Raw genomic sequence first — 26,296 nt, 5'->3', positions numbered from 1 at the left:
CTCGGGGGCTGCCTGGCTGGGCAGCCCCCTGGGCCAGCAACAGCAGTTTGGGTGTGTGGGAGAGGGCTCAGGGCTGGGGCAAGGGGTTTGGATGTGGGGTAGCGTTTACCTGAGGGGGGGTCCCCTGGCTCCCACCAGCATGTCCCTGCAGCTCGTGGGCAGAGGGTCTAGGGGGCTCCACACATTGCCTTTGCCTGCAGGCCCGGCCCCCAAAGCTCCCATTGGCTGTGGTTCCCGGCCAATGGGAGCTGCGGAGCTGGCACTTGTGGCGGGAGCAGTGCACAGAGTCCCCCCCGACAGCCCCTCCCCCTAGGAGCTGCAGGGACACGTGGAGCCAGGTAGTGAGCCTGCAAGCCCCACCAACCTTCCCCCACCCGCTCACACCAGTGGGGGTTCTGGGCCGCGGGCCACCACCTACCTCTCCCCCAGCACCAGTGGAGGGGCTGGGCCACCTCACCCAGAACCCGCGGCACTCCCAGACCACCCCCCCAGAGCACCCGTGGCCTCCCGGCCCAAGTTTTAATTAGGGGTATATAGTAAAAGTCATGGACAGGTCACAGGCCATTAATTTTTGTGACCTGTCCATGACTACTAAAAACACCCGTGACTAAAACACGGCCTTAGTCATAGTGCATAGCATATAGCACGTAAAACTGAAATGCTCCATCACTATGCATTAACCCTGCTAAGGCTCAGACCCCCACACACATCCCACAGGGGGCCACAGAGAACACACACTCACCCCAGTGGCTCCTGGTCCCTTCCCCTAGTGGGCAACTCTATGGCACAGGTGCTGTGTGCAGGATCATGCACTCTGGGTCCCTCCTGTGGCTGCCCCAACTGAGTCAAAGCTGGCTAGTTGAGCTTTCTCTGCAGCTGTGAGGGCGGCCAAATCTGCAGCGCAGAGCAGCTGGAGCAATACAGACCACAGATCCATCATGGGAACCCCAGGGCTGATACAGGTGGGAGGAGTCCAGGGCTGAGGAGGACTTGAAAAGATGGTTCCTAGAAGGGGAAGATCCCATACCACTGTACAGTGCGGGGAGCTTCCATCTGTGCCCCTGGGGATAGGGATACCTCCTATATGTCATTGTGCATGGCATGGGGGGGACCAAAAGGGACCCAGCTACTGCCCCTGAGACACTGTCACAAAATGCATCTCTGAATGAACATTTCAGGCAGATCTGACAACCCCAGGGAGACTCACATATGTACTTCCCCCTCCCCCGTATCATGTGCTTGACCCTAAGGATCCAAGCCAGCACCCTCTGGCCCCCTCATTAGGAAAATTCTGGTTGTTCCCCTTCATGGGAGCCTTTAAATTTTGTTTCAATTTTTTTATTATACACATGTATGTTAGTGCTGGTGAAAGGTGGGTGACATGTGCCAGCCCGGGAGCTTAAAGTCCACAATTTCAAATGTCTGCGCACAGAAATATTCACATATTCATGTAGCAAATGCAGCGTTCAATGCATGAAGCTTTGTGCTACATACACAGTGGGTTTTAATGAGGCAGAAAAGTAGGCCAGGCAAGTATATGAGAACGCAACAACAACAACGACAAAAAGATCTCCTCAAAAAATTCAAATTTTGTTCCCTAAATTCTCCATTCCAAAGGACAATAGTGAGTTTGAGGCGATGTACTGTATTTTGTGGTTCCATAAATAGTATCAATGACTAAAACAGTCAAAGTGTATCGTAATGTAAAGAATACTGCACCTGTTTTTCCCTCATGGCTTTTTCATACTCTGCCTGTACAAAATCTAATTCAGCTTGCTTGTCATCCAACTCTGCTTGGGCTTTCTGCAGATCTAGCATGGCAGTGGCAAGGCGATTCTCCTGGACTGCCAAATTAGCCTACAAAATATACATATGCAAAGCAAATTCATACGCAAAATGTTTCAAAGCATTTGGTATAAAGCACATCTCAATTAAAGCTTCACAGCATTATATTTAAAATCTAAACTGATCTGTATAATTGAGCTATTACTCAGAATCCTTTCAATTCAATTGTCTGACAGACTGAATTCTGCTACAATTCTCAGCTGCAATTCTGTGGTAAATCACTTCGTAGGAGTGGATAAAGAATTTCATTCAGATGACCCTCCACATTTTCTCAGACTACATGTGTACAGAGAACACATTACTGAATTCAAATATGAACATCACAGACCAATTGCTATTCCATGCTCAGATCATGTCCTTCTAATTCCTTCTTACTGAGTATCAATCTGTTCTTTGAAAGGTCTCAAAGTATAAAGGAGATAATCAACCATTTCTTCTAAAAGACTGTACTAACAAGCCAGTACTAAAGGTCATGTAGTGCCCTAATTTATTATATAAGTCCCATGCTTATATTAAGAATTTTGTGAATGTAAATAAAGGGTCATAGGCAGGCCAGGTCCTTGGCCTTATGCTTTGCCCTGCTCAGTCAGCAGAAAGCAACTGGAAAACGGCCATGTACAGAGTAGCTGGGGATTCCTTTGACATAGAGACTTATGAAGCTAGCAGAGACAGCTCCACACCATTCACTCCTGAGTCCCCTCAATATAGGAGCAGCATTGAGATAAGACAGCAATGCCTTGCACTCCTGCAACAGCCAACTGGAATCATGGTTCCTAGGGGGCCATTCCTGCTGGTGTTGGTAAAATTAGCTCTCAAGCTGCTCCAACTTATACTGGTGTCCAAACCAGCCCTAAGGAAATGTCCCCAACATTCGTATTTTATTTTACTAAATTTCAGATTTTACAATTCTGGAGGCATTTGGTTAATTATGATTTACTCAGTTTTGCATGAAGTTTGTATTTGCACCTACAAGTCTCATTGTTAGATAAATAAATACTTCAACTGTGAACAAATCCAGGTTTGTTTATGAAAAGGTGGATGTTACTTTCAAAAATTTCTCTCTCAGTACATCTATCTGAGAACAGAAATGGCACAGCCAAATGCCCAGAAAACACTTCAACTCTGTGGAAATGGCAGTTTGAAGTTTCATATTTATTGTGTAAGTGATTTTCAGATCTAATATGCTTAGTTTATAAACATAAAAGGAATACATATTTAGAACTGCCTGCCCTGTAAACTGCTCCTTGGATCTGTAAGTAACTGGGTTCTTTCCCTCTGCTTCCTTCCATCACTTGTCATAAAGGTTCCGCAGGCCTAGTTATTCCCTCAGTGCTACGCGTATAGCTCCTACATTAGTTGTTCTATGGATACACAAGAAATGGATGCAACAGACTCCAGTTCCCTATGCCATACCTGTTTCAGTTCTGCAGCTCTTACAGGCGTCAAATGTGGTCAGCACAATTTTTTTCCACCCAAGTGAACAGACATGGCTAAATATACACAGGGAGCAGATTCTGTGAGTAAGATAGGGCTGTTCTACTTCATTAAAAAAAATAGAGAAAAAGAGCCCATTAGCCCCGGTTCAGCAAATCATTCAAGCACATGCTTAAAAGCTTTACTAAACCAGGATCAACTTATGTATATGCTTATTGTTTAAAAACCCACAAGTAACTGGGTGAGCCCTTTTGTGGAATTTTTGCTTTTGTGGTGGTGGGTCCCCTTAGACACATGCTGGAGTTAGTAGTTTGCCCACTGGGCCAAATCCCACAGTGTTATTTATGCATACCTCCCACTGGCTTACCAATACAGACTTACCTTTAAGGGTAACACTTCTTTGTTGATAGAAAAAAATGCAGCCATAGCCTTGGTCCATGAGCAGAGGCCAGACACATTCCCACACACTCGCTTTGCCATTTCAATGTTATAGTCTACCATTTCAAAGTAAGGATTCAAAAGCTCCACAACTTCTTCATTGATTGTGTCTTTTGGGAATTGCTGGAGACATCATGGAGAGAACAATTTAGCCACACTGTATTACCACACATCAGTCAGCTTATCCAAAGGTGTTTTAAAAAACACACCGACAATTTATTTGGCACATCCTAATTTGTAAATGGCCTGTGATTTAAGCAAATAGATAACATAACTACCCGCAATGCCTTAGCAAATTATCTGACAATGAGCCCAATCCCACAATCCTTACTTAGACAAAAGTCAGATGGGAAATCAACAGACATTTCCTTTGAGTGAAAACTGTACGATTATGCCCAGTATTTGTTTCTCTGCAACACAATGGGTCGAAACCCCATAACTTTTAAAGTGAAATAAATAACATACACTTCTTACAACATTTGTTCTGCTACAGTCATCAGACAACCCATTTTTCTTCTTTATGTTTTTAAAGTACCTGCAGGTTCTGTAAGAAGTTTCCTGCTGTCATCAATTTCAGTGATTCCTGCCATGATGGGATGGTGCAGCTTTTCTCCTGGTCCACTTTCACACCGTTCACTTTTCTCTGGAACAGCAGGAGCACGCAGTCCATAATACGCATGATAAGATGAGGAGGTCGGCCCAGTGTACGGACAGTGGCAATGTCTGCAGGTTTGATTGTCTATGAAATCGAGAGGAAGGAAAGGGATTATCACTGTTGCTGCTGTAGTATACCATGTAGTAAACCATCTCAAAGACAGACATATCAAAAATTGATGGACACTTGCATTGAATCCATCCTATAGGCATAGGATCTGTTCGGAAAAATCACTCCAACCTACGTATCCATAACAAGCTTTTAATTGTTAAATCATGCTCAAGCTGAATAAAACTAGAAAGGTCCAATTCTGAAAGATTTTAACTGCTGCCTCTTGTAAGCCACTAAGTAATTTCTGCTCAGCAGCACCAAGTAGGCACTTAGCAATTATACAAGCAAGCCTGTTCTGAGGGATGAAAAAGAAGAGAAAAAGCTCATTAAATAACTAAAGTTTAGTTACATGACGTAATGCTTTTGTTTGCATATTTTACAAGCAATTATCAATGTAATAGAAAGAACAAAGGGACGGCAATTTGTGTTAAAGAATTTTACATTTTTTAAAATTAGTTATGTAAGGCGACAATCTATCTTCTCCACTTAATAGTCGTCTTGTCATTTAAAACTGACAAGTCTTGAAGTTATGACGAATGGGCAGATTGACCCAATTAAAGGTCACCTTAACAGCTAAGAAACCTGTAAATGAATCCAGTATTGCAGTACACATTTCTCTGTGCTGTTAGCAAAATTCCATTAAATTCTTAGTAGATCATTTAAAATTCTCAAGTCCTTGCAGACCATAATTTACCAGATTATAATGAGAAAACCAATCTATGCAACAATCACAACTGACAAGGAGTGTCCCCCTGACTCAAAGGAAATTGTGGTCTGAAATAATGTTAAAATAATTTTACATACATATTTATTCATATGTTTGTTAGGTCCTGCTTATGTGTCTTTTTCCCTATTGAAGCTGTCATGTGAGCAGTTATAGCGCAGATGAAGCCAACATTGTTCTTTGCTCAGACTTCAAAAACAATGATATTCTCATGGGAAATTGTCATCTGTATTTTACAGAGTATAAGTGTCTATGTAATGTATTTGACACCTTTACCCAGAGTGAAATTTTACATGCATTATTTAAATGTTATATCTCAGATTATATTGGAATTTATTTTTACAAAGATTATATTGTCAATTAATATTAGTAAAACCAGGATAGCTGCATTAAAAAAATAGCTGTCAAAAAACTAACTCACTTCGGAGATTTATTTTTGGCCAATCACAGAATAAAACAAGGAACAGGGTATAGGGTAGAAGACAAATATACTGCAGGCAACTGAATTACTGTGCATTAATTCCATTGAGGCCTTCTGATGATACCATAAACTTTGATGGGGTAGTTTGAGCGGTTTATGCAGTAACCAGAATTCCTGCTGTCATAAATATAAAGGGAAGGGTAAACCCCTTTGAAATCCCTCCTGGCCAGGGGAAAGCTCCTCTCACCTGTAAAGGGTTAAGAAGCTAAAGGTAACCCCGCTGGCACCTGACCAAAATGACCAATGAGGAGACAAGATACTTTCAAAAGCTGGGAGGAGGGAGAGAAACAAAGGGTCTGTGTCTGTCTGTAGTCGTCTTGGCCAGGGACAGAACAGGAATGGAGTCTTAGAACTTTTAGTAAGTAATCTAGCTAGGTATGTGTTAGATTATGATTTCTTTAAATGGCTGAGAAAAGAATTGTGCTGAATAGAATAACTATTTCTGTCTGTGTATCTTTTTTGTAACTTAAGGTTTTGCCTAGAGGAGTTCTCTATGTTTTTGAATCTAATTACCCTGTAAGATATCTACCATCCTGATTTTACAGGGGGGATTTCTTTATTTCTATTTACTTCTATTTTTTATTAAAAGTCTTCTTGTAAAACACTGAATGCTTTTTCATTGTTCTCAGATCCAAGGGTTTGGGTCTGTGGTCACCTATGCAAATTGGTGAGGCTTTTTATCCAACATTTCCCAGAAAAAGGGGGGTGCAAGTGTTGGGAGGATTGTTCATTGTTCTTAAGATCCAAGGGTCTGGGTCTGTAGTCACCTAGGCAAATTGGTGAGGCTTTTTACCAAACCTTGTCCAGGAAGTGGGGTGCAAGGTTTTGGGAAGTATTTTGGGGGGAAGGATGCGTCCAAACAGCTCTTCCCCAGTAACCAGTATTAGTTTGGTGGTGGTAGCGGCCAGTCCAAGGATAACGGGGGTAATATTTTGAACCTAGGGGAAGTTTTGACCTAAGCTGGTAAAGATAAGCTTAGGAGGTTTTTCATGCAGGTCCCCACATCTGTACCCTAGAGTTCAGAGTGGGGGAGGAACCGTGACACCTGCAAATAATCCTAGCACCATAATTCTGTTTCGTTTTACATGGTACTGTACTTAATAGCTGAATCTTAGTTACAGATCCATGACTTGTAAATGCTATCACTGCATTCTGACTGTCTCAGTCATACACTACATTGCTGTCTTCATCTTCATTAGACAAGGGAGCTAATGTGGATCAAATATGTAAATATTCAAAACCTTCACATATTAGAATGGAAACCAAACCATTAGAAAGTTCCTAAGTATTTGATTACAGCTTCCTTGAAGCACAGATCTTCTTGGAGAGGTAGTCAAGATAACTTGGAGCCCATTCCCTTTACAGAGTTTTTTATTGTGAGGATTTTCTTCAGGGGCATCCCACTTATTTATATCTTTGAGTGTGACCAGTGGCCTATAATTTCACTCTGGTGCAGCATGATTCAGTCATTGCAACCCCAAGTCTTATGATCAGTTCTGCTTTAAAAGGGCACCTTGGCGTTTAAGCCTCAAAATGCACTATAGTGTTCTAACATCTTAGTGTGCACAAAAGCCACTACTCTTATGTGAAGAGAAGGCCTCTCAAATCACTTTTTCATGAAAAAAAATCAACCCTGCAAGGCCAATATCATCTTCCGCCTCCTCCCTAAAAGAGCAGATAAGAGGAAGGAAGGGTGTATTTGGAGGAATAATGTGCATGAGTGAGAAAGACATTTGCGGGGAGGGCTGCTCAAGAGTTAAGGAAAGCATCTGAAAGTCTGAATACTACTTTGACATGAGCCTGCAAACCTAGAGTTTTTCCCATCACTACTCCATACCTCCCACTCATTGCTTTGCTCTTCAGAGACTCTCTGTTCCCACCCCAACCACTCTCCACTATTAGATTAACAGGTTTCAGCAATGGGAACTGAAGTTATTCTCCATCAAAAATTCTCTGCTGAGTTATCATCACTTTACATACTAGTGTAAATACATTGAATTATACAGTACAAGATCTAAACCAGTGATTCTCAGGCTGAAGCTCAGGAGCCACAAGTGGCTCTTTAATGGGTCTCCTGCGGCTCTTTGCAGCACATGATATGAAAACACTGTGTGATTTAATTATTAACCGATCTAAGTTATTAACCAATCTGGATGCTTTTACTGTTATTAACTAATTGTAGAATATATGGTCAGTCATTTTGCTGTAACAATAATAGGGAATTAATTCACACTACTGTGGCTCTTTTGGGTAATGTTGGTTGCTAATTTGGCTCCTGAACCACTGAGGTCTGAGTATCACTGATCTAAACTAAACTAAAACTAAACTAAACTCCCAGTGATGCATAATGTAAAGTCATGGGCAGAAACAGACATTACCACTACCGAGAACATACAGAATGTGCTACTCCATTACAGCGTAAACACTTCACAGCAAAGATGTCTTTTGGAGTAGTGGCCAAAGCTGAAGACAGAGGGAGCATGGGGAAAACTAGTGGCAACAGTGTTTCCAGGTATTGGAGACCTGACAGAAGTAGTCATGAAGGAGGACGCAAACCAGGTAGGACAGCAATAAACTTGGGTGCAATATACATAATAGGAGAAAATTTAAGACAAGAGGGAAGTGACCTATGTTAGGATGGAATAAAGCAGGTTTGCACTCTAGTCACTGTCTATTCAGCAGTGTTTGAACAAAATACCAGCAGTGGCATTAGCTGGTTACCAGTGTGATATCAAACCCAAGGACTTGAGCTGCTTTTACATATGTGAGTTGCAGCGAGTTTAACATGAAAAATCACAATCAGTATTTAAGTGTTGAAAGCATTCCTTTTGTTGTAGGATTAACTAACTCATTAGCATATTGAGTTTGACCGACATTTATGAGATAAAAGGGAAATGTTTGTCAACTGGGAGGGTACGTGGCTCAACCCACCAGCCTACTTTCTATGGAGCACATCCTCTGAAAATGAAAGTCCTACTTGTCCCTGTCTTGTAATACTGACCTTTAAAGCTGCCTCTGCCTCTTCTAAAGCAGGCTTAGCAGCCTCCAACTTTTCTTCAGCAATGGCTTTATCTGCTGAGATGCTGTCTACAATTGCCTGGGCTTTATCTTTCACTTTCTGTACTTCAGCTTTCACCTTCTCAGCAGCCTGTGCTTTCACAGTGACTTCTTTCAAAACCTAAAAAAGGGGAAAAACACAAAAACCAAATATCAAAGAAAGTACACTGCTGAAAGAATTTGTTACTGTGTATTAATTTCCAGTGTAAAAATCCATCTGTCTAATTTTATGTTCATGAACTATTAGGATATTCAAATAAAGATATTGCATTCACTATTGTCATGCTATACCACAGATCCCTTTTTAACTCCTAATTGACTCCTCCTTCTTAAATTATTCCTTGTCAATGAGAAAATTAAACAAAGCACAAGAAGTTAAAGAGCACTGCGCGTAAAAAGCTATGCCTACCATGTCAGCTTTTTCATTAGCAACCTGAAGCTCCTTTTCTTTAACCTCCAGCACTTTGCTTAGAGCAGCCACTGATTCAGATGCCTCTTTCAATTTCTCCAATCCAGTATTCATTCTACAATTTAAAATACAAATCAAAGAGCATAACAGGTTCCTCAGCTATTTTATAATTCTCCTTTTAAAATGATTCTACCAACAAGATGAATATGAAAGCTACTGCCAAAAATGTTTCATGTCACAGAAATTGGTACAAAAATTGTCAAAGTTTTCCATTATGTAACTTTCCACTACTATCAGAAATGGGTGTTTCACAGGTTAAATAGGAATTTTCTGTTAAGACAATTCAAAACAGAGAAAGACCTCTGGAACTCACCATGCACACACTGACTAAAGATGGTTGAATATTAGGGCTGTCGATTAATTGCCATTAACTCATGAGATTAACTCAAAAAAATTTATCGTGATTAATCGCAGTTTTAATCGCACAGTTTAACAATAGAATACCAGTCGAAATTTATTAAATATTTTGGATGTTTTCCTACATTTCCTACAATCTGTTTATCATTAAAGTTGAACTTACAAATGAAAAATTATGTACAAAAAAACCTGCATTCAAAAATAAAACAATGTAAAACTTTAGAGCCTACAAGTCTACTCAGTCCTTCTTCTTGTTCAGCCAATTGCTAAGAGAAACAAGTTTGGTTTACATTTACGGGAGATAATGCAGCCTGCTTCTTATTTACAATGTCACCTGAAAGTGAGAATAGGTGTTCGCCTGGCACTTTTGTAGCCGGCATTGCAAGGTATTTACATGCCAGATATGCTAAACATTTGTATGTCCCTTCATGCTTCGGCCACCATTCCAGAGGACATGCTTCCATGCTGATGATGCTCATTAAAAAAATAATGTGTTAATTAAATTTGTGACTCAACCCCTTAGGGGGGAGAATTGTATGTCTCCTGCTCTGTTTTACCCGCATTCTGCCATATATTTCATGTTATAGTAGTCTCGGATGATGACTCAGCACATATTGTTCATTTTAAGAACACTTTCGCTGCAGATTTGACAAAATGGAAAGAAAGTACCAATGTGTGATTTTTAAAGATAGCTACAGCACTCAACGCAAGGTTTAAGAATCTGAAGTGCCTTCCAAAATCTGAGAGGGATAAGGTGTGGAGCATGCTTTCAGAAGTCTTAAAAGAGCAACACTCCGATGAAGAAACTACAGACCCCAAACCACCAAAAAAGAAAACCAACCTTTTGCTGGTGGCATCTGACTCAGATGATGAAAATGAACATGCGTCGGTACGCACTGCTATGGATTGTTATTAAGCAAAACCCATCATCAGCATGGACGCATGTCCTCCGGAATGATGGCTGAAGCATGAAGGGACATATGAATCTTTAGTGCATCTGGCACGTAAATATCTTGCAATGCCAGCTACAACAGTGCCATGTGAACGCCTGTTCTCACTTTCAGGTAACATTGTAAACAAGAAGCAGGCAGCATTAGCTCCTGCAAATGCAAACAAACTTGTTTGTCTGAGCAATAAACTGCACAAGAAATGGGACTGAGTGGACTCATAGGTTTTAAAGTTTTACATTGTTTTATTTTTGAATGAAGTTATTTTTTGTACATAATTCTTCCTTTGTAAGTTCAACTTTCATGATAAAGAGACTGCACTACAGTACTCATATTAGGCAAATTGAAAAATACTATTTCTTTTGTTTTTTACAGTGTAAATATTTGAAATTAAAAATAAATATAAAGTGAGCACTGTACACTTTTTGTGTTATAATTGAAATTAATATATTTGAAAATGTAGAAAACATCTAAAAATATTTAAATAAATGGTACTCTATTATTGTTTAATGGTGCGATTAATCACACAATTAACCGTGATTATTTTTTTTTAATCACTTGACAGCGATCATTGTTGGGCTCAAGACCAGAGATTGAACAGTAGATAACCACGTAAGGGAACCCATGGCCTGTAAAAGGTGCTTTCCCCATTTCTAACTAAAAGCTTCTCTCTGTAGTAATTCTTGAAACTGTGAAACTATTACTTTACAGGGAAGTGAGTTAAACATAGCATCCAACTTTTTGAAGTCATTTCTGATTTGTGGTTCACTCAAAGAAGTCTGATTTTCAGAGGGTGGGAAGCATTTTCTGATAATTGGGATCCTTAGAAACATCTCATAATGAAACACTAAAAAATTAAGCACCCAATCACTGGGCATTTGTTCTGGCTAGAGTTTCAAAAGTACCTTGATCCTGCAACCTGAATCATGTGACATCAAATGAATGAATGAAACATTTAATTTCTAGGTTGAAAAGCCTACATGAACAAATATTATAAGGTAATGCCCAACCAAAGTGAGCCAAAGAATGGAATGGCTGTAGAGCAGGCTGGGAAAATTCATAGACTTTAAGGACAGAAGGTACCAATAAATCATCTAGTCCGACCTCCTGTATAACACATTTCACAATTACCCCTGACCAGAGCCCAATTACTTGGCTAATGCACCATGTTCCAATCTTGAACTGAAGATGTTAAGAAATAGAGAATTCCCTACTTTGCTTGGTTAATCACCCTCACTGTTAAAAATTTGTGCCTTATTTTTAAATTGAATTTGTCTGGCTTCAGCTTCCACCCAATGGTTCTTGTTATGCCTTTCTCCACTAGATTAAAGAGCCCTTTAGAACACAGCATTTTCTTTCCATGAAGGTCATCAAGTCACCTCTCAATTTTCTTTTTGAAAAACTAAACTGATGGAGCTTATTATGTTGCTCTGTAAGGCATTGTCTCCAGCCCCTAAATCACTTTTGTGACTTTTCTGAACCCTCTCCAATTTTTCAGCCTCCTTTTTAAATGAGGATACCAGAACAGTACTCAGTATTCCAGTACTGGTCTCACCAATGCCATATATGCCATAGTGCAGAGGTAAAAATCATCTCCCTACCCTTATTCACTTCTTCACTTTTTATATATCCAAGGATCTTGTTAGCCCTTTGACAAGCGATTAGGCATCATAGAGAACAAACAACTCAACATGAGCTCCCAGTGCAATGATGTGACAAAGTCGCTACTCTTTTGGCAAGCTGAAAATGTTAGGTTTCTTTACTTCTAGACAGGAAGATACATGAAGGCTCAGGCAGCATGAATCACCAGACACAGCAGCACAGAGCTGCCTGTCAGAGGACAGAGTGGCTGCAGGGACTGAAGCAAAGAACTTAGCTGCTTCAGATACAGTATAAAAAAAGGAGAGGATGAGTAGAGCAACAGAACGGAGCTGCCAGGCCAATAGCAGGCTAGGGACCCAGATGTTGCCAACCACTAAAGCCAAGCCTTGGAAGACGTGCACTGATCCGAGATCTATGGTGGCTGGGAAGGTCAGGGATTTGGTCTGGCCTTGTGGTTTTAAAAGACCGTAACCTTTAACAGAAAGGCAAGATGATTGATTCATTTGGCAACAAAGCCAAAGTATGAACTGTAGTAAAGTAAGCTACAGTCTGATTCCTTGCTGAAGGTGTCCAATACTGGTTGTAACCTATTTAATTGCAAAGGTAGGCTGGTGCTGCAGGGGCCAAGCAATTGAATTTACACATCATTCCTTGATTTATACACTATTTTAAACATATTTAAATATGAACTGTAGAGAGACTTGGTTGATTTAAGCAACATATTTGAAAATTCTCTGGACCATATCAAACCACCTTGCTGGGTTTTCTTGTGTAGAAGGTCCATCATCCTGAATCTGCAGAGGGTATACTGAGGCTCTTGGGCCATGAAAGCAGAAAGCATGCATCAGAGGAATGCGAGAGATGCTCCAGAATTCACAGAAAGGTTAATACCCATCTCTTTCACATAAAACAAAATGAAATTTTAACAAGAAAGCACCCTTCTGATAAACTAGATGTTCTTTTGAGTGCAAAATCATACCACATGTACATGTTCCACTGCTCATGTGAAAAATATGGAAATAAGAGTTTACTGTGCAAAGTGATGTCATTTATGACTGAATTGCTCTGAAAAGCAAACTAAGATTCATATGTTTACTTGCCTGTTAAGTACCACTTACATTATTTCATTGTTATAGATTTAAATACTTGTAGGCCAAAAAATGGCCTTAGTATTGGATCAAATTAAATTAATACCCTTTAATTAATTAATTAAAATTAATTTTAAAAAAGAATGAAAGACCTGACAGGAAAATTCAAATCCAACATCACTGTTTTCTTTATAAAGTGATCAGAATCATCAATTGAGATCACCATTGATTGCCACGAGCTGTTCTGTACCCATGGGGTGGGGGGAGAAAAAGGAGCAAAATAAGGCATTTTACCTATTGGCCACTGTCTTCACTTCAGCATGCTTTTCTTTGTAGGTACCTTTATATCCTTGAATAAAGGATAGGTAGGATTTTGGAGTCACATGTGTAGAACGTCTATATCTCTGGAAGTAGTCAACACACTTCTCTGCTACCCCATCCTGGAAAGAGCCCATACACTGCACCACCTCCTTCTTGGTTTCAGTGGTGCAGTCAATTTCATATGAGGATAGGAAGTGTTCAGATACTTTAGAGAAAGGAAAAAAAGGTTGTGAACTAACCCATTTAAATTAGTTTCTTACATGCAAATATTGAAGAAAAATTCTACGACAGCATGCAGTGTGTCAGCAACATCATGGAGAAGAGTTTTACCTAATTTAACTATCAGGTCTTGAAAAGCCACTGAACTCAACGACATTTTTTGGAGTGTATGTGGGCTGAACAAGTGGCATATTTTTAAATAGCTTTTTATTTATATGGGTCCATATGCAAACACACACCGTACTATCTGCATCAGAGTACTGAACAGATCAGGAAACACTTGTTGGCTAAAGACATCTGCAACTAGATTCTCCACAAAGGGTTCTGGCTACCTGAGACATAGCATATTATTCTCTTCTGCACATTTGCCTGGAACTCTAGATATTACGAACCAACAAATCTGTTTTAAAGTGTGATACAGGAGGGGCTTTCACAGAAATGTTTCAATTGACTTGAAACAAAGCTTTTTTTCAGATTTTTTATTGTGATTTAGCCATTTTTCACCCTTTGTGGGTTTTTTAATTGGTTGAATTTGAAACTGAAATGCCCTTTTGAAATAAAAAGTCAAGTCAAAATTAAACTTTTCAAAGATGTTGAAATAAAAAATGTCAGCTTTTCAGGGTTTTTTGTTTTGATTTTGTTTTTTGGTTGAAACTATTTGTCAAATTCAAACTGAATTCACAAATAGTTTTGGAACCCCCAAAACCAATTTTTCAGCAAGAAATTGTTTTGTCAAGCTCTGGTTGAGAGCCTGCAATGCTGTCTGTTTGGCAGCTTTCATTAGCACTACATTCTAAAAACAAACTAAACAACTGGGGGAAGTTATATAGGAAATGCTTATGTGATACCTCAGCTTTCCAAGATACTTAGGAAATTTATTTATGTGAGAGGTTGATCACTGACAATTAAGTTCCCCATATGGCCTGGCTAAGACACTACAGGTTATGATATGGTGATATTTTGCTTATCACCAAGCCCTGTGGCCACTAAATAAAGCTTCATTCTACTGATACTACCCTCAGAGACTGCTACTGAAATTAGTGGCCATTGCTAATAGGGAGACACTCCTGGTCACTAGAGTTGGTAGTCTCAATACTTATTCATTTCACATAGGCATTTGAGCAGCCAACAGAACGTAAGAGGTCTTAGTCACTTCTGATCTTGCTATTTTCAAATCAATGACTTAAAGGTAAAATATTCCATATCCCAGCACCTAACTCCTGAATCATACAGCCCCCCATCTGTAGCAATCACCATATTCCACCTACTGTGTTCAGGCCATATGAGAGAAAGAGAAAGAAACATGCATTGTACTTACACAGCTGATCCAGAACTCAGCCTTCAGTGTTTGCCTTCATCTAATAGTCCTGTTCACAGCCAAGGTGGGCATTGACACCTTACAACCTTGGCCTACATATCTGACAGTTACTGTTTGAACATAACTCTCCCACAAAAGACAGACAGATTTGCACTGAGTTTGTTATCCTCTCCTTGACTCTGTTGCCATACTCTCACACAAGGATGGACTCCTTTATTTTTTCACATTTATTCTCAATAGTATGGGTTGGCTTTTACCAAAATCGATGTTCAGGGTGAAGTTACCCCTGTGAAAGGGATCAGGACACAGCCTATCTTGAAAATGGGGTATAAGACAGGTATAGGCATTGTGCCAATCTCCTGCCCAGGATTCCTTAGTTCCCAGTTTTCAGAGCTGCTAAGCACCCTTAGCTCCCATTAACTTCAAAGGGAGTTGTGCGAGTTCAGCTTTTCTGAAATTGAGGCGGTTACTCTAAAAAACTCATTGTATTGCTCATGTAGTTAAATAGAGCTATCAACTCTGCTTATTTTGAAAACTTACATTCTATTAAATCCCTTTTATTCCAACTCATAGGTAGAACATTCATGTTACTTTTGAATTAAAACTACCATCCTCACTGGTTTTGAACCTATTCCCTCTACTCTCCAGACCCTACATCATCATCATCACCTATTTTCTGCAGAAGAACCTCCAGAACATTCCTATTAACTACTAACTTAGTGAGAAAGTGAGCACTCTATAATAAAAGTTTTCTTCAGAAACAATCGCGTTGAAGATAATTTCATTAAAATATTCTCATTTGTGATGCTAATGATATAGCTATCCTCCCAGAAGAAAAAAGTGCGACCAGCATAATCTTCACATTTCTTTCTCCCGTGTTGGCTAATTATTCTTTTGTGGTTTATCTGCTAAATATGCAGACACTCTAGTCATATTTTGAGGAAGAATTCCCTACCTGACTGGTTTCAAATGTGTGGGTTTAATTTCTTTCTTTTGTTCAGCGTTTTCACATCAGGACTTTTTCAGGTGAGGTTCAACAATATGGAATGTTTTCAAAATATTAGCTATCAGTTTACTTAAACAATGGGTCCAGAAATAGATTTTACTAAATGATGTTCTGGTATTTTTCCAGGCAACTTATAGAGAGTAATGGATTCAGCAGATATTTGGACAGCATGCAACAATATGAAGTGGAGCACCTTAGAAAAGGCAGTGAGGGGAGAAGGAAACTTAGAGGGTAACCAATTACAATTTAAAACTTGTTCTTGTTTCTGAAAATAAAGTATTTATTATTTGTTTTTAATCTTTTCTTTGAATGACTAAAGAGTATCTTTAAGGGTGAAGGATTTTTCCAGTATCACATTTTAAGTATTTTTATATAATGGACTTTTGCCTTTAAAAGAGAAATAAGAGAATCTTTTATGATTCTGGGTGTCACACACTACACTACTATTAACCTCAAACAGAACAAATGAAAGCTTAAATCCAATATTATGAGTCGAAGAAGCTTGCCCTTTCAGGGAGGGGGGAATTTTCCCTATTTACTTCACAGTGATTATAGAGCTTGATTTCATTAAATTTCCAGATTCAGCATAGCAAGACTCCAGAGCTGCAGCTAACACTCACCTGCAACCAGCGCATCCTTAGGCCACCTACTGAACCAGTCTGTAGTGCAACCAGAAATAAGAGCAGGGAACTTCAGGGCTCTGTTTCGGAATTTTTCACCCACTGGTGAAAAACAAAGTACTACATGGAGGTTCTGACGGACTCTGGTCATGAAATAGTCATACAAATTCTCATTGGTTGGCGGTCGACGTGGGTGCTCCTTTTTCATGACAGGTATGAGATCACTAGTGATCTCATCAATTTCATCACGTGCAAACAAGTTGGAGACCTTAACAAAAGGAAGCAGATTTTTTAAAAGCAGTTTGGTGGGCTATTGTGACTGGAATGATGTACTGTGGAAGCTCTTGTTCACAGAGCATGCCAAGTAGGTGCATATAGTTCTGATACAAACACATTGGGCCCCTTGCTTCACACCATTTCATCAGTTTTATGTCATTGACTCTATCAAAACCAGAGGACTCACACTGGTAACAAATTGGTCTAAGAACGGAGAATCAGACCCACTATGATTAATTTTACTTGCTGTTTTAATACACTGAGGTTCATTTCCCTCCTTTTAGTGTTAACTAGTTAAAACACCTCTCAGGAACAAAACCTGCCACCCTAAATACAAGGTATGTTAGTAATTTTAGATATAAAACTTTACCTCCTTCCTGCACAAGCCTATTTTACTTCTGAAAGTTACTAAAACTCTGAATCAAACAGAAAACTTTATAAATGTTTAAGAAACAAAGTTTACATTGTTTCAGATCTCCTCCTTTTTTTCTATAATGTGTCTCAGTTTGAGTTTGTCAAGATATCTAAAAGCCCCGATTCATACATTTTCATTCTAAGGGATTAATAGCTCTGCACTAATTTTCATAGAATCATGGAAGATTAGGCTTGGAAGAGACCTCAGGAAGTCATCTAGTCCAACCCCCTGCTCAAAGCAGGGCCAACCCCAACTAAATTATCCCAGCCAGGGCTTTGTCAAGCAGGGCCTTAAAAACTATAAACGATGGAGATTCTACCATATCCCAAGGTAACCCATTCCAATGCTTTACCACCCTCCTAGTGAAATAGTTTTTCCTAATATACAACCTAGACTTCCCCCACTGCAACTTGAGACCATTGCTCCTTGTTCACTGAGAACAGCCTAGCTCCATCCTCTTTGGAATCCCCCTTCAGATAGTTGAAGGCTACTATCAAATCCCCCCTCACTCTTCTCTTCTGCAGACTAAATAATCCCAGTTCCCTCAGCCTCTCCTCATAAATCATGTCTCCCAGCCCTCCGCTGGACTCTCTCCAATTTGTCCACATCCTTTCTGGGGTGGGGAGTGCAAAAATGGATGCAATACTCCAGATGTGGCTTCACCAGTGCCAAATAGAGGGGAATAATCACTTCCCTAAATCTGCTGGCAATGCTCCTACTAATTCAGCCCAATATGCCATTAGCCTTCTTGGCAACAAGGGCACACTGTTGATTCATATCCAGCTTCTCATCCACTGTAATCCCCAGGTCCTTGCTGATTAGCCAGTCGGTCCCCAGCCTGTAGCAGTGCATGGGAGTCTTCCTTCTTAAGTGCAGGACTCTGCACTTGTCCTTGTTGAACCACATCAGATTTTTTTTAGCCCAATCCTCCAATTTGTCTATGTAACTCTGGACCCTATCCCTACCCTCCAGCATATCTACCTCTCCCACCAGCTTAGTGTCATCTGCAAACTTGCTGAGGGTACAATCCATCCCATCATCCAGACTATTAATGAAGATGTTGAACAAAACCAGCCCCAGGACAGATCCCTGGGGCGCTCCGCTTGATACCGGCTGCCAACTAGACATCAAGCCATTGATCACTACCCATTGAGCCTGACGATCTAGCCAGATTTCTATCCACCTTATAGTCCATTCATCCAATCCATACTTTTTTAACTTGCTGGCAAGAATACCATGGGAGACCATATCAAAAGCTTTGCTAAAGTCAAGGTATATCATGTCCAGCACTTTCCCCATATCCACAGAGCCAGTTATCTCATCATAGACGGCAATCAGGTTGGTCAGGCATGACTTGTCCTTGGTGACTCCATGTTGATTGTTCCTGATCACCTTCCTCTCCTCCAAGTGCTTCAAAATTGATTCCTTGAGGACCTGCTCCATGATTTTTCCAGGGACTGAGGTGACACTAACTGGTCTACAATTCTCCGGATTATTCTTCTTCCCTTTTTTAAAGATGGGCACTATATTTACCTTTTTCCAATTGTCCGGGACCTCCCCTGATCACCACAAGTTTTCAAAGATAATGGCCAATGGCTCTGCAATCACATCAGCCAACTCCCTCAGCACCCTTGAATGCATTAGATCTGGGCCTATGTTCTTGTGCATGTCCAGTTTTTCTAAATAGTCTTTAACCTGTTCTTTCACCACTGAGGGCTGCTACAGCTTTGCCTCACCACACAGTCAGATTCTGTGATGGAGAGCTGACCAATTTGTATTAAGATTCCAGTGCCACATATCACTTGAGACTGCATTTGTACAACTGCTACCATGATGTCTAAGAGACTACTCACATGAATCAAGCTGCCCATAATCAGGCCCTCTCTCTGCTCCCTGATTACAAAACCGAGAAGGATGAAAGAAACAAAAAAATAAAAATTGTACCTCTCCAGATGATAAAACATTATTCAGGTATTCCAAGAAAGACTCATCTTTGATCTCATTATCTGTAAAAATGAAGCTGATGCCCTTTCCTTGTAGCCCTGCTGTCCTGTACAAGAGCTTCAGGTCTTCCATCAAGTTTGAAGTGTTGTATGATCTAGAGAAAAAACAGTTGTGTTGCCGCTCAAAACTTTTAAACAGGGATGTTGGTAAACAAATGTGCCCAGCAAAAATATCTTTGCATTCAATGCACAAACAATGTAATTATGCTCAAGAATATCCATTTAGAGTGTTAAAGAGCCACAGCCCATTTTAAGTCTCCATTTAAATAAACATACCCAATTTGTTTTCTGTCATCATTCCTTTTTTAAAAAGAGGATAATGTTGCCCCCTTTCTCTGTTACTCTTAAAGACCCACTCAAACACAAAAGGGATTAATGATGCATGGCAAACACACAAACCACACAAAACACACTCTCAAATGCACAAAGTAAACCAAATTAAGAAAAAAAAATTTCTCCAGACTTTTAATTACAGTAATCTTAGGTATTAGCCTGTTATTTTTTGCTTGTTGAAAAAAGACATTCAGACTGGGAGGACACACAGAATTTCAGCACAGAAAATAAAGGCAAACATTTTTAAAAGGCTCTTAAGGATGCACATGTTTCCATTCTCAACTGTGGTCGCCACTATGTGCTCTGCTTGTAGAAGGAATCCAAAACACAGAAATCAAAGTACACATTTTTGAAATATATCTTGTTCAACAGCCTACCTTGTTAAAGTGATCTGGAACGTAGCATAGCCAGCTATGAATGATGCCAGTTTAGTCAAGCTCTGCTTTCCTGAGCCACCAACTCCAACTACGAGAGCATTTCCACGAGGGGTGCGAATCACACGGGAAATCTACAGATCAACATGGCAGTTTGTTGCTAAATATATGGAACGTTTGTGCCAGAACAATTTAAGCCACCATAGCAATGGGAACCTTCAAATTAGTAATGAGAACCTTAGAATTATCACACTTTTATTTTATATATTACAAATCTTTTAATTTTGAAAAGCTTTTATTTGTATGAGAAACCAATCACGTGTAAACACAACATACCATTATAGCACAGGAAGTGCCATTTCCACTTTAAATATTACTAAATGATAACAATGTTGTCATGTCAGAATAGATTTCTACAGGATTTCCTGTAATACCATATAAAGCTTATGCTCTATATCTCCCTTACTGTTCACTGTAAAATTAACATCAATTTTGATTTCTCATTTCTGTAAATTTAAAGTAACTCATTAGTCATCAGAGTTACTGGTGTAGTGTCAGACTGAGAGCTATTAATGTAACTGCAAAATATCGGGGAGAGGAAGGATAGTTTAGTGGACAAAGCCCTGGGCTGGAATACAGGAAGCCTAGGCTCAATTCTGAGGTCAGCCATAAGCTTTTTGTGCAACTTTGGATAGCTCACTTAATCTACTCTGTGAGTCAGTCTTCCATCTGTGAAATGGCATTCCTGTTGCCCTGTCTTCCATGGGCATCATGATGATAAAATCTATTAATGATTCTGAGACATCCCCATACCATGGTCATGAGTGTCATGTAAGTACCTAGATCAGGGGTGGGCATTCAGCATGCAAGCCGTTTTAAGCTGCCCCGCAAGTCGCACCACATGCCTCGGCCCTGCTCCGGTGCTCCAGCCGGGGTGCTGGGTTAGGGGCCGGACCACATGGCTTGGCTCCAGTCCAGCCGAGGCGCCGGGTCGGGGGCCACACTATACAGCTTGGCACCAATCCGGTGGGGGCGCTGGGTTGGGGGATGCACTATGTGGCTTGGCCCCACTCCAGTGCTCTTGCCAGGTCACTGGGTCTGGGGCCGCATCACGTGGCTCGGCCCCGCTCTGGCCCGGGTGCAAGGTTGGGGGCTGCACCACATGGCTCCCAGAAGCCACGGCATGGTCCCACTCTGGCTCCTATGCACTCCAATGGGAGCTGCAGGGGTGGTTCCTGCGGATGGGACAGCGTGCAGAGCTGCCTGGCCACACCTCCACAGAGGAGACTGAGAAGGGACATGCCATTGCTTCCGGGAGCCACTTGAGGTAAGCGCCACTTGGAGATTACACCCCTGAGCCTCTCCCCACACCCCAACCCCCTGCTCCAGCCCCGATTCCCCCTCCCGCTCTTCAAACCCCTCAATCCCAGCCCAGAGCACCCTCCTGCACCCCAAACCTTTCATCCCCAGCCCCATCCCAGTGCCTGCAATCCCAGCTGAAACCTGCACCCCTGCCCCAGTCCTGATCCTCCTCCCACCCTCCAAACCTCTCGGTCCCAGCCCAGAGCACATTCCTACACCCCAAAAGCCTCATCCCCAGCCCCACCCCAGAGACCGCACCCCCTTCTGCACCCCAAACACAATTTTGTGAGCATTCATGGCCCTCCATACAATTTCTATTCCTTGATGTGGCCGCTGGGCCAAAAAGTTTGCCCACCCCTGGACTAGATAGACAAAAGCAAAAGTACTGTACACGTTTAAGAAGCACAATCTTCTGTTCCCAAAATCAGCCACCTTCACTGTAGTAGTGGCATTTGTATATATTATTGGGTGAGAACATTTCACAAGTGGAGATCCTTTTCCTTCCCATCTCACTACTTTAAATGTATTTGAACCAAAGGAATAGTGATCAGATCATACCCCACATTTTCCGTCATACTTAGCCCTGTCCTAAGGGTACATGTACACTTTGAGATGGAGGCATAATTTCCAACTTGAGGAGACCAATGTTTAGCACGTTAGCTTGATTAGAGCTAACACAGGGATGTCTCCTTGAGCTGGAAATTACACTTCCAATTTGAGGTGCAGATGAACCCTTAGTGACAAGAGCCAAATTCTCCTTCAATTTACTGGCAAATGACTGCACTGATCACCAGGATAATGGGCCTGCAGTGAACAAGGTGGGCTGAGGAGAGTGGTATCTACTCTAGGGTTAGGTTTGGTGGGTTTGCTCAGCAGGATGGGGAAATCCTTTAAATGAACTCATTCTCCCACACACAACCACAGCAGGGATGTCAGCAGTGAAGATCAGGGATTGGTTCCTAGCTGTCTTTTAAAAATCCAGGTATAGGCTCTGCTATGGGCTTCTCTGTAACCTAGGTTATTACTGGGTGGGGGTGCCAGTCTTTGCCCCAGTGGGCCCTGTTTTGTGTTACTGGATGAAAGCTGTGTTTTAAAGCACAGTCTTAGGCTTCGCATCCTCATTCGGTCTCCTTGCCACCATTCAGCAGGCTTGTTAGGGGCAGACAATGCCTCCCCCAACAGGTCTGACTGGTATATTGCAACCAGCCTGGGAGAACAGCCAAGAAAGCAATAAATAGCTGCACAGAGGGGAATCCTCTTCAGCAGTCACATATTTGTCCATGGCTCTGGAGCCCAGTTGCTGAGAGTTCATCATCAGCTCTCAATGTGATGCTGTAGCTAAGAGGACTAATGGGATCCCCTGATGTAGAAAGTAATATGAAGATGGGGTAGGAAAGTGTATTCCCTCTGTGTACAGCATTAGCAAGACCATTACTGGAATCATGTGTCCAGTTCCCGTGTCCACTCTTCTAAAAGGATGTTGATCTGGAAAGGGTTCAGAAAAGAGCTATGAAAATATTTGAGATCTAGAAACATGCCTTATAATGAGAGACTGAATAAACAATCTATTTAGTTTATCCAAGAGAAGGCTAAGAGGTGACTTGATCATGGTCTATGTAAGAAAGAGACATCTGATAGTAGACTCTGATCTTTAACCTAGCAGAAAAAGGCACAGTGAGATTGTCATGCTTAAACTAGACAAATTCAAACTAGAAATAAGGTTCACATTTTTAAGGGAAGGTAATTAATCATTGGAACAATTTACCTAGGGTTTTGGTTGATTCTCTGTCAATAGAAGTCTTTAAGTCAAGATTGGATATCTTTCTAACAGCTATGATAGAGCTCAAACAGAAGTTATGGGCTTGATCTCACAGTTACTGGTCAAGGTTCCATGGCCTGTGAAGTCAGGCAGGTAATCACAGTCATACCTTTTTGCCTTCATCTATACATGTATACATTTAGGAACAGTTAAATTTATACCCGGACAGGATTACCACCAGTACTTATACAGACTAAAAATTGTTAACAGAACCTCACTAATTTGCTCTGACTTACTTTTTTCAGATTACCCAATTTTTTGAATTCATTTTTCAACAATCAAACACAAAAATGCAATTTTCAACAGTGCATCAAAGCTGGGGGGGTTTATTTCAACAAGTGTAATTTAGATTTATTTACTTACTATTTACTAGTATTTTTTACCACATTTTGTTCAATTAACGTAATCTAGTTCAAGTAATCTAATATACGACCTCACCGCAACTTTTATTAAATAATGGCTGAGAAACAGGGCTGAGCCCACTGTGCAGTGGAGAAATACAAGGTTTGCAGTTTACAGAAGAAGATATTACTTTTTAGTAAGCCCTTTCTGTGTTTCCATTGTACCGGGTTCCACTGTGCTCTGAATTATAATCAGCTGTGTGCAGTAAGTATAATGAGTTTCACGTTCTGAGGTTTGACAAAACAAGACAGCATACTGTGCATCAGGAGTGGAAATTTGAAGCTAGATTTGCCCCCATGCTAAACGGCTGTGTGGCTGAGTAAGGCTGACCTTGCTCTTCCCTACAAAGACCCTTTGGTGCTATCCCAACTGTGGGTTTTCTCATTGTGGGCAGAGTGAGGGATAAGCGTGGGTGAAGGCAATACTACTTTCTGCAACCCAGTTAATATAAAAAGGCAAAGAAAGGCATTGTATGTAAAACCATTGTCCACTTCTCTGGCTAGATGGGAGAGGAAAGGTGTGTTTTATAGAAAGTTGATGTGCTCTATTACCCATTCAGGTGAGGGGCGCGCCAAGGAATTGTGTTTCCTTTGGATGTCTCACCATTCTGTATTTGGAACTGTGGCTAAATGCACATCTAGCACTTCATATTTCTATGCAAAAATCTAGACTTGTATTATGTTACTTTAAAACAGAAACAAAAGACGAGCCTATGCCCCACTTTATTTGACAGAATAACTGAAATCCCACATGATTACAGAAAATAAAATCTGCTATAATGTCAAACCTGTGGTCATGAAAAGGCAGGAGGAAGAAAAAGTGCTCATCCCACCTTGACTAAATGAATCATAGCATCTTTGAAGAACACCATGTCCAGATGTGCACCCCGGATGTTCTCATTGTATGTTTGTAGAAACATATTTAAACGATCCTTTAGGTGATTAAAAGATTCAATTGGCTCATAGATTTTAGGCATATCAAAGGCAGTTTCTTCTGGCTCTTCACCTGTGCGAAGAAGTGATAACAAATTGTTAACAATGGAAATTACTAAGGAGGGCTGAGTTTTCTCTTTCCCTAAAGATATGCTCTAGATATCATCCATTACATTTTTGTATCCTCTTTCCAATGTCCTCTGAATGCTTCCTCTCTTTTTTCCTCTCCCCCATTTCTTTTTCTTTTGCCTCCACCGCTCTCTGGTGGGCAGCCTCCTGGGCTTTCTCTGCCTCTTTCGCTGACTCCTTATTGAGTTGTTTTAATTCAACCAGTCTCTGGTGCTCCTTTTCTTTCTCTTCGGCTTCCAGTCTGGCTATCTCCAGTTTCTGTTGGGCATTGCTTTTTGTCATCTTAGCCTCTCTGTTTTTAACCTAACTATACCCAAGAGTCAGAAAGAAAAAACAAACAAACCTGGCTTGTAAAATTTGCTGTCTGAATGATTTAGGGCCTGCTCCTACTCCCTTGGAAATCAATCCTCTCTGAGTTAAATGATATCAGGACTGAGCCCCTAACGAAGTACTATAACTGGTAGCAGAGGCCACAACTTTTTATTTTTGACTGCAGCATTCACTGAGAAACTAAGTTTATTTCACAAACAAGCAGACACCGTGCACATAAACAAGGGGGCCCATTTATTATGTTGTATTCTCTATGAATATGATATATTGGAAGTTTAAATACATGCCCATTTGCAAACTGTCATAAATATAAAGGGAAGGGTAACCACCTTTCTGTATACAGTGCTATAAAATCCGTCCTGGCCAGAGGCAAAACCCTTTCATCTGTAAAGGGTTAAGAAGCTACGGTAACCTCGCTGGCACCTGACCCAAAATGACCAATAAGGGGACAAGATACTTTCAAATCTGGAGGCGGGGGGGGAAGGCTTTTGTCTGTCTGTCTGCGTGATATCTTTGCCGGGAACAGATCAAGGATACAAGCTCTCCAACTCCTGTAAAGTTAGTAAGTAATCTAGCTAGAAAATGTGCTAGGTTTGTCTTTGTTTTTTGGCTTGCAAAATTCGCTGTGCTGGAGGAAATGTGTATTCCTGTTTTTGTGTCTTTTTGTAACTTAAGGTTTTGCCTAGAGGGATTCTCTGTGTTTTAAATCTGGCTGCCTGTGAGATTATCTTCCATTCTGATCTTACAGAGTTATTCTGTTATCTATTTTTTTGTTCTTCTAATAAAGTTCTTATTTTTAAGAATCTGATTGGGTTTTTTGGGTCTTAAAAATCCAAGGGGTTTGTGCTCATCTTGTTTATTCTCAAGCCTCCCCAGCAAAGGGGGTATAGGGCTTGGAGGGATATTTTGGGGGAAAATGTCTCCAAGTGGTCTCTTCCTGGATTATTTATTAAATCGCTTGGTGGTGGCAGCATACCAGGTTTTTAACCTAAGCTGGTTCCCAAGGCAAGAAAGAAATCTGTGCCTTGGGGAAGTTTTAACCTAAGCTGGTAAGAATAAGCTTAGGGGGTCTTTCATGCAGGTCCCCACATCTGTACCCTAGAGTTCAGAGTGGGGAAGGAACCTTGACACAAACTAAATTGACGCACCTCATTTAATTTACCTCAGACAGAAATTAAACTGTAGAAAGATTAGAACAATTGATTGTGTGATATCCAATTCAATAAAAA

General features: G+C 40.8%; 1 protein-coding gene across 1 annotated transcript in view; it reads right to left on the bottom strand.

Annotated features, from left to right (window-relative positions):
* Window positions 1-26,296, bottom strand: part of DNAH5 (dynein axonemal heavy chain 5) — a gene marked incomplete at its 5' end in the record, with an annotated part of 254,247 nt that overhangs the window by 57,587 nt on the left and 170,364 nt on the right. Inside the window, 10 exons of the mRNA XM_084621096.1 lie at window positions 1,720-1,857; window positions 3,661-3,840; window positions 4,253-4,456; window positions 8,690-8,866; window positions 9,155-9,269; window positions 13,503-13,734; window positions 16,693-16,960; window positions 19,328-19,481; window positions 20,097-20,227; window positions 24,509-24,681. Of these exons, the coding sequence (XP_084477222.1) occupies window positions 1,720-1,857; window positions 3,661-3,840; window positions 4,253-4,456; window positions 8,690-8,866; window positions 9,155-9,269; window positions 13,503-13,734; window positions 16,693-16,960; window positions 19,328-19,481; window positions 20,097-20,227; window positions 24,509-24,681 (1,772 nt within the window). The remainder of the gene's footprint in view (window positions 1-1,719; window positions 1,858-3,660; window positions 3,841-4,252; window positions 4,457-8,689; window positions 8,867-9,154; window positions 9,270-13,502; window positions 13,735-16,692; window positions 16,961-19,327; window positions 19,482-20,096; window positions 20,228-24,508; window positions 24,682-26,296) is intronic.

Source organism: Lepidochelys olivacea (genome assembly GCF_965140295.1).
Source record: "Lepidochelys olivacea isolate rLepOli2 genome assembly, chromosome: 2".
Classification (NCBI taxonomy): domain Eukaryota; kingdom Metazoa; phylum Chordata; order Testudines; family Cheloniidae; genus Lepidochelys; species Lepidochelys olivacea.
The sequence above is the reverse complement of the archived record's forward strand: the minus strand, read 5'-3'. Positions and strand labels throughout refer to the sequence as shown.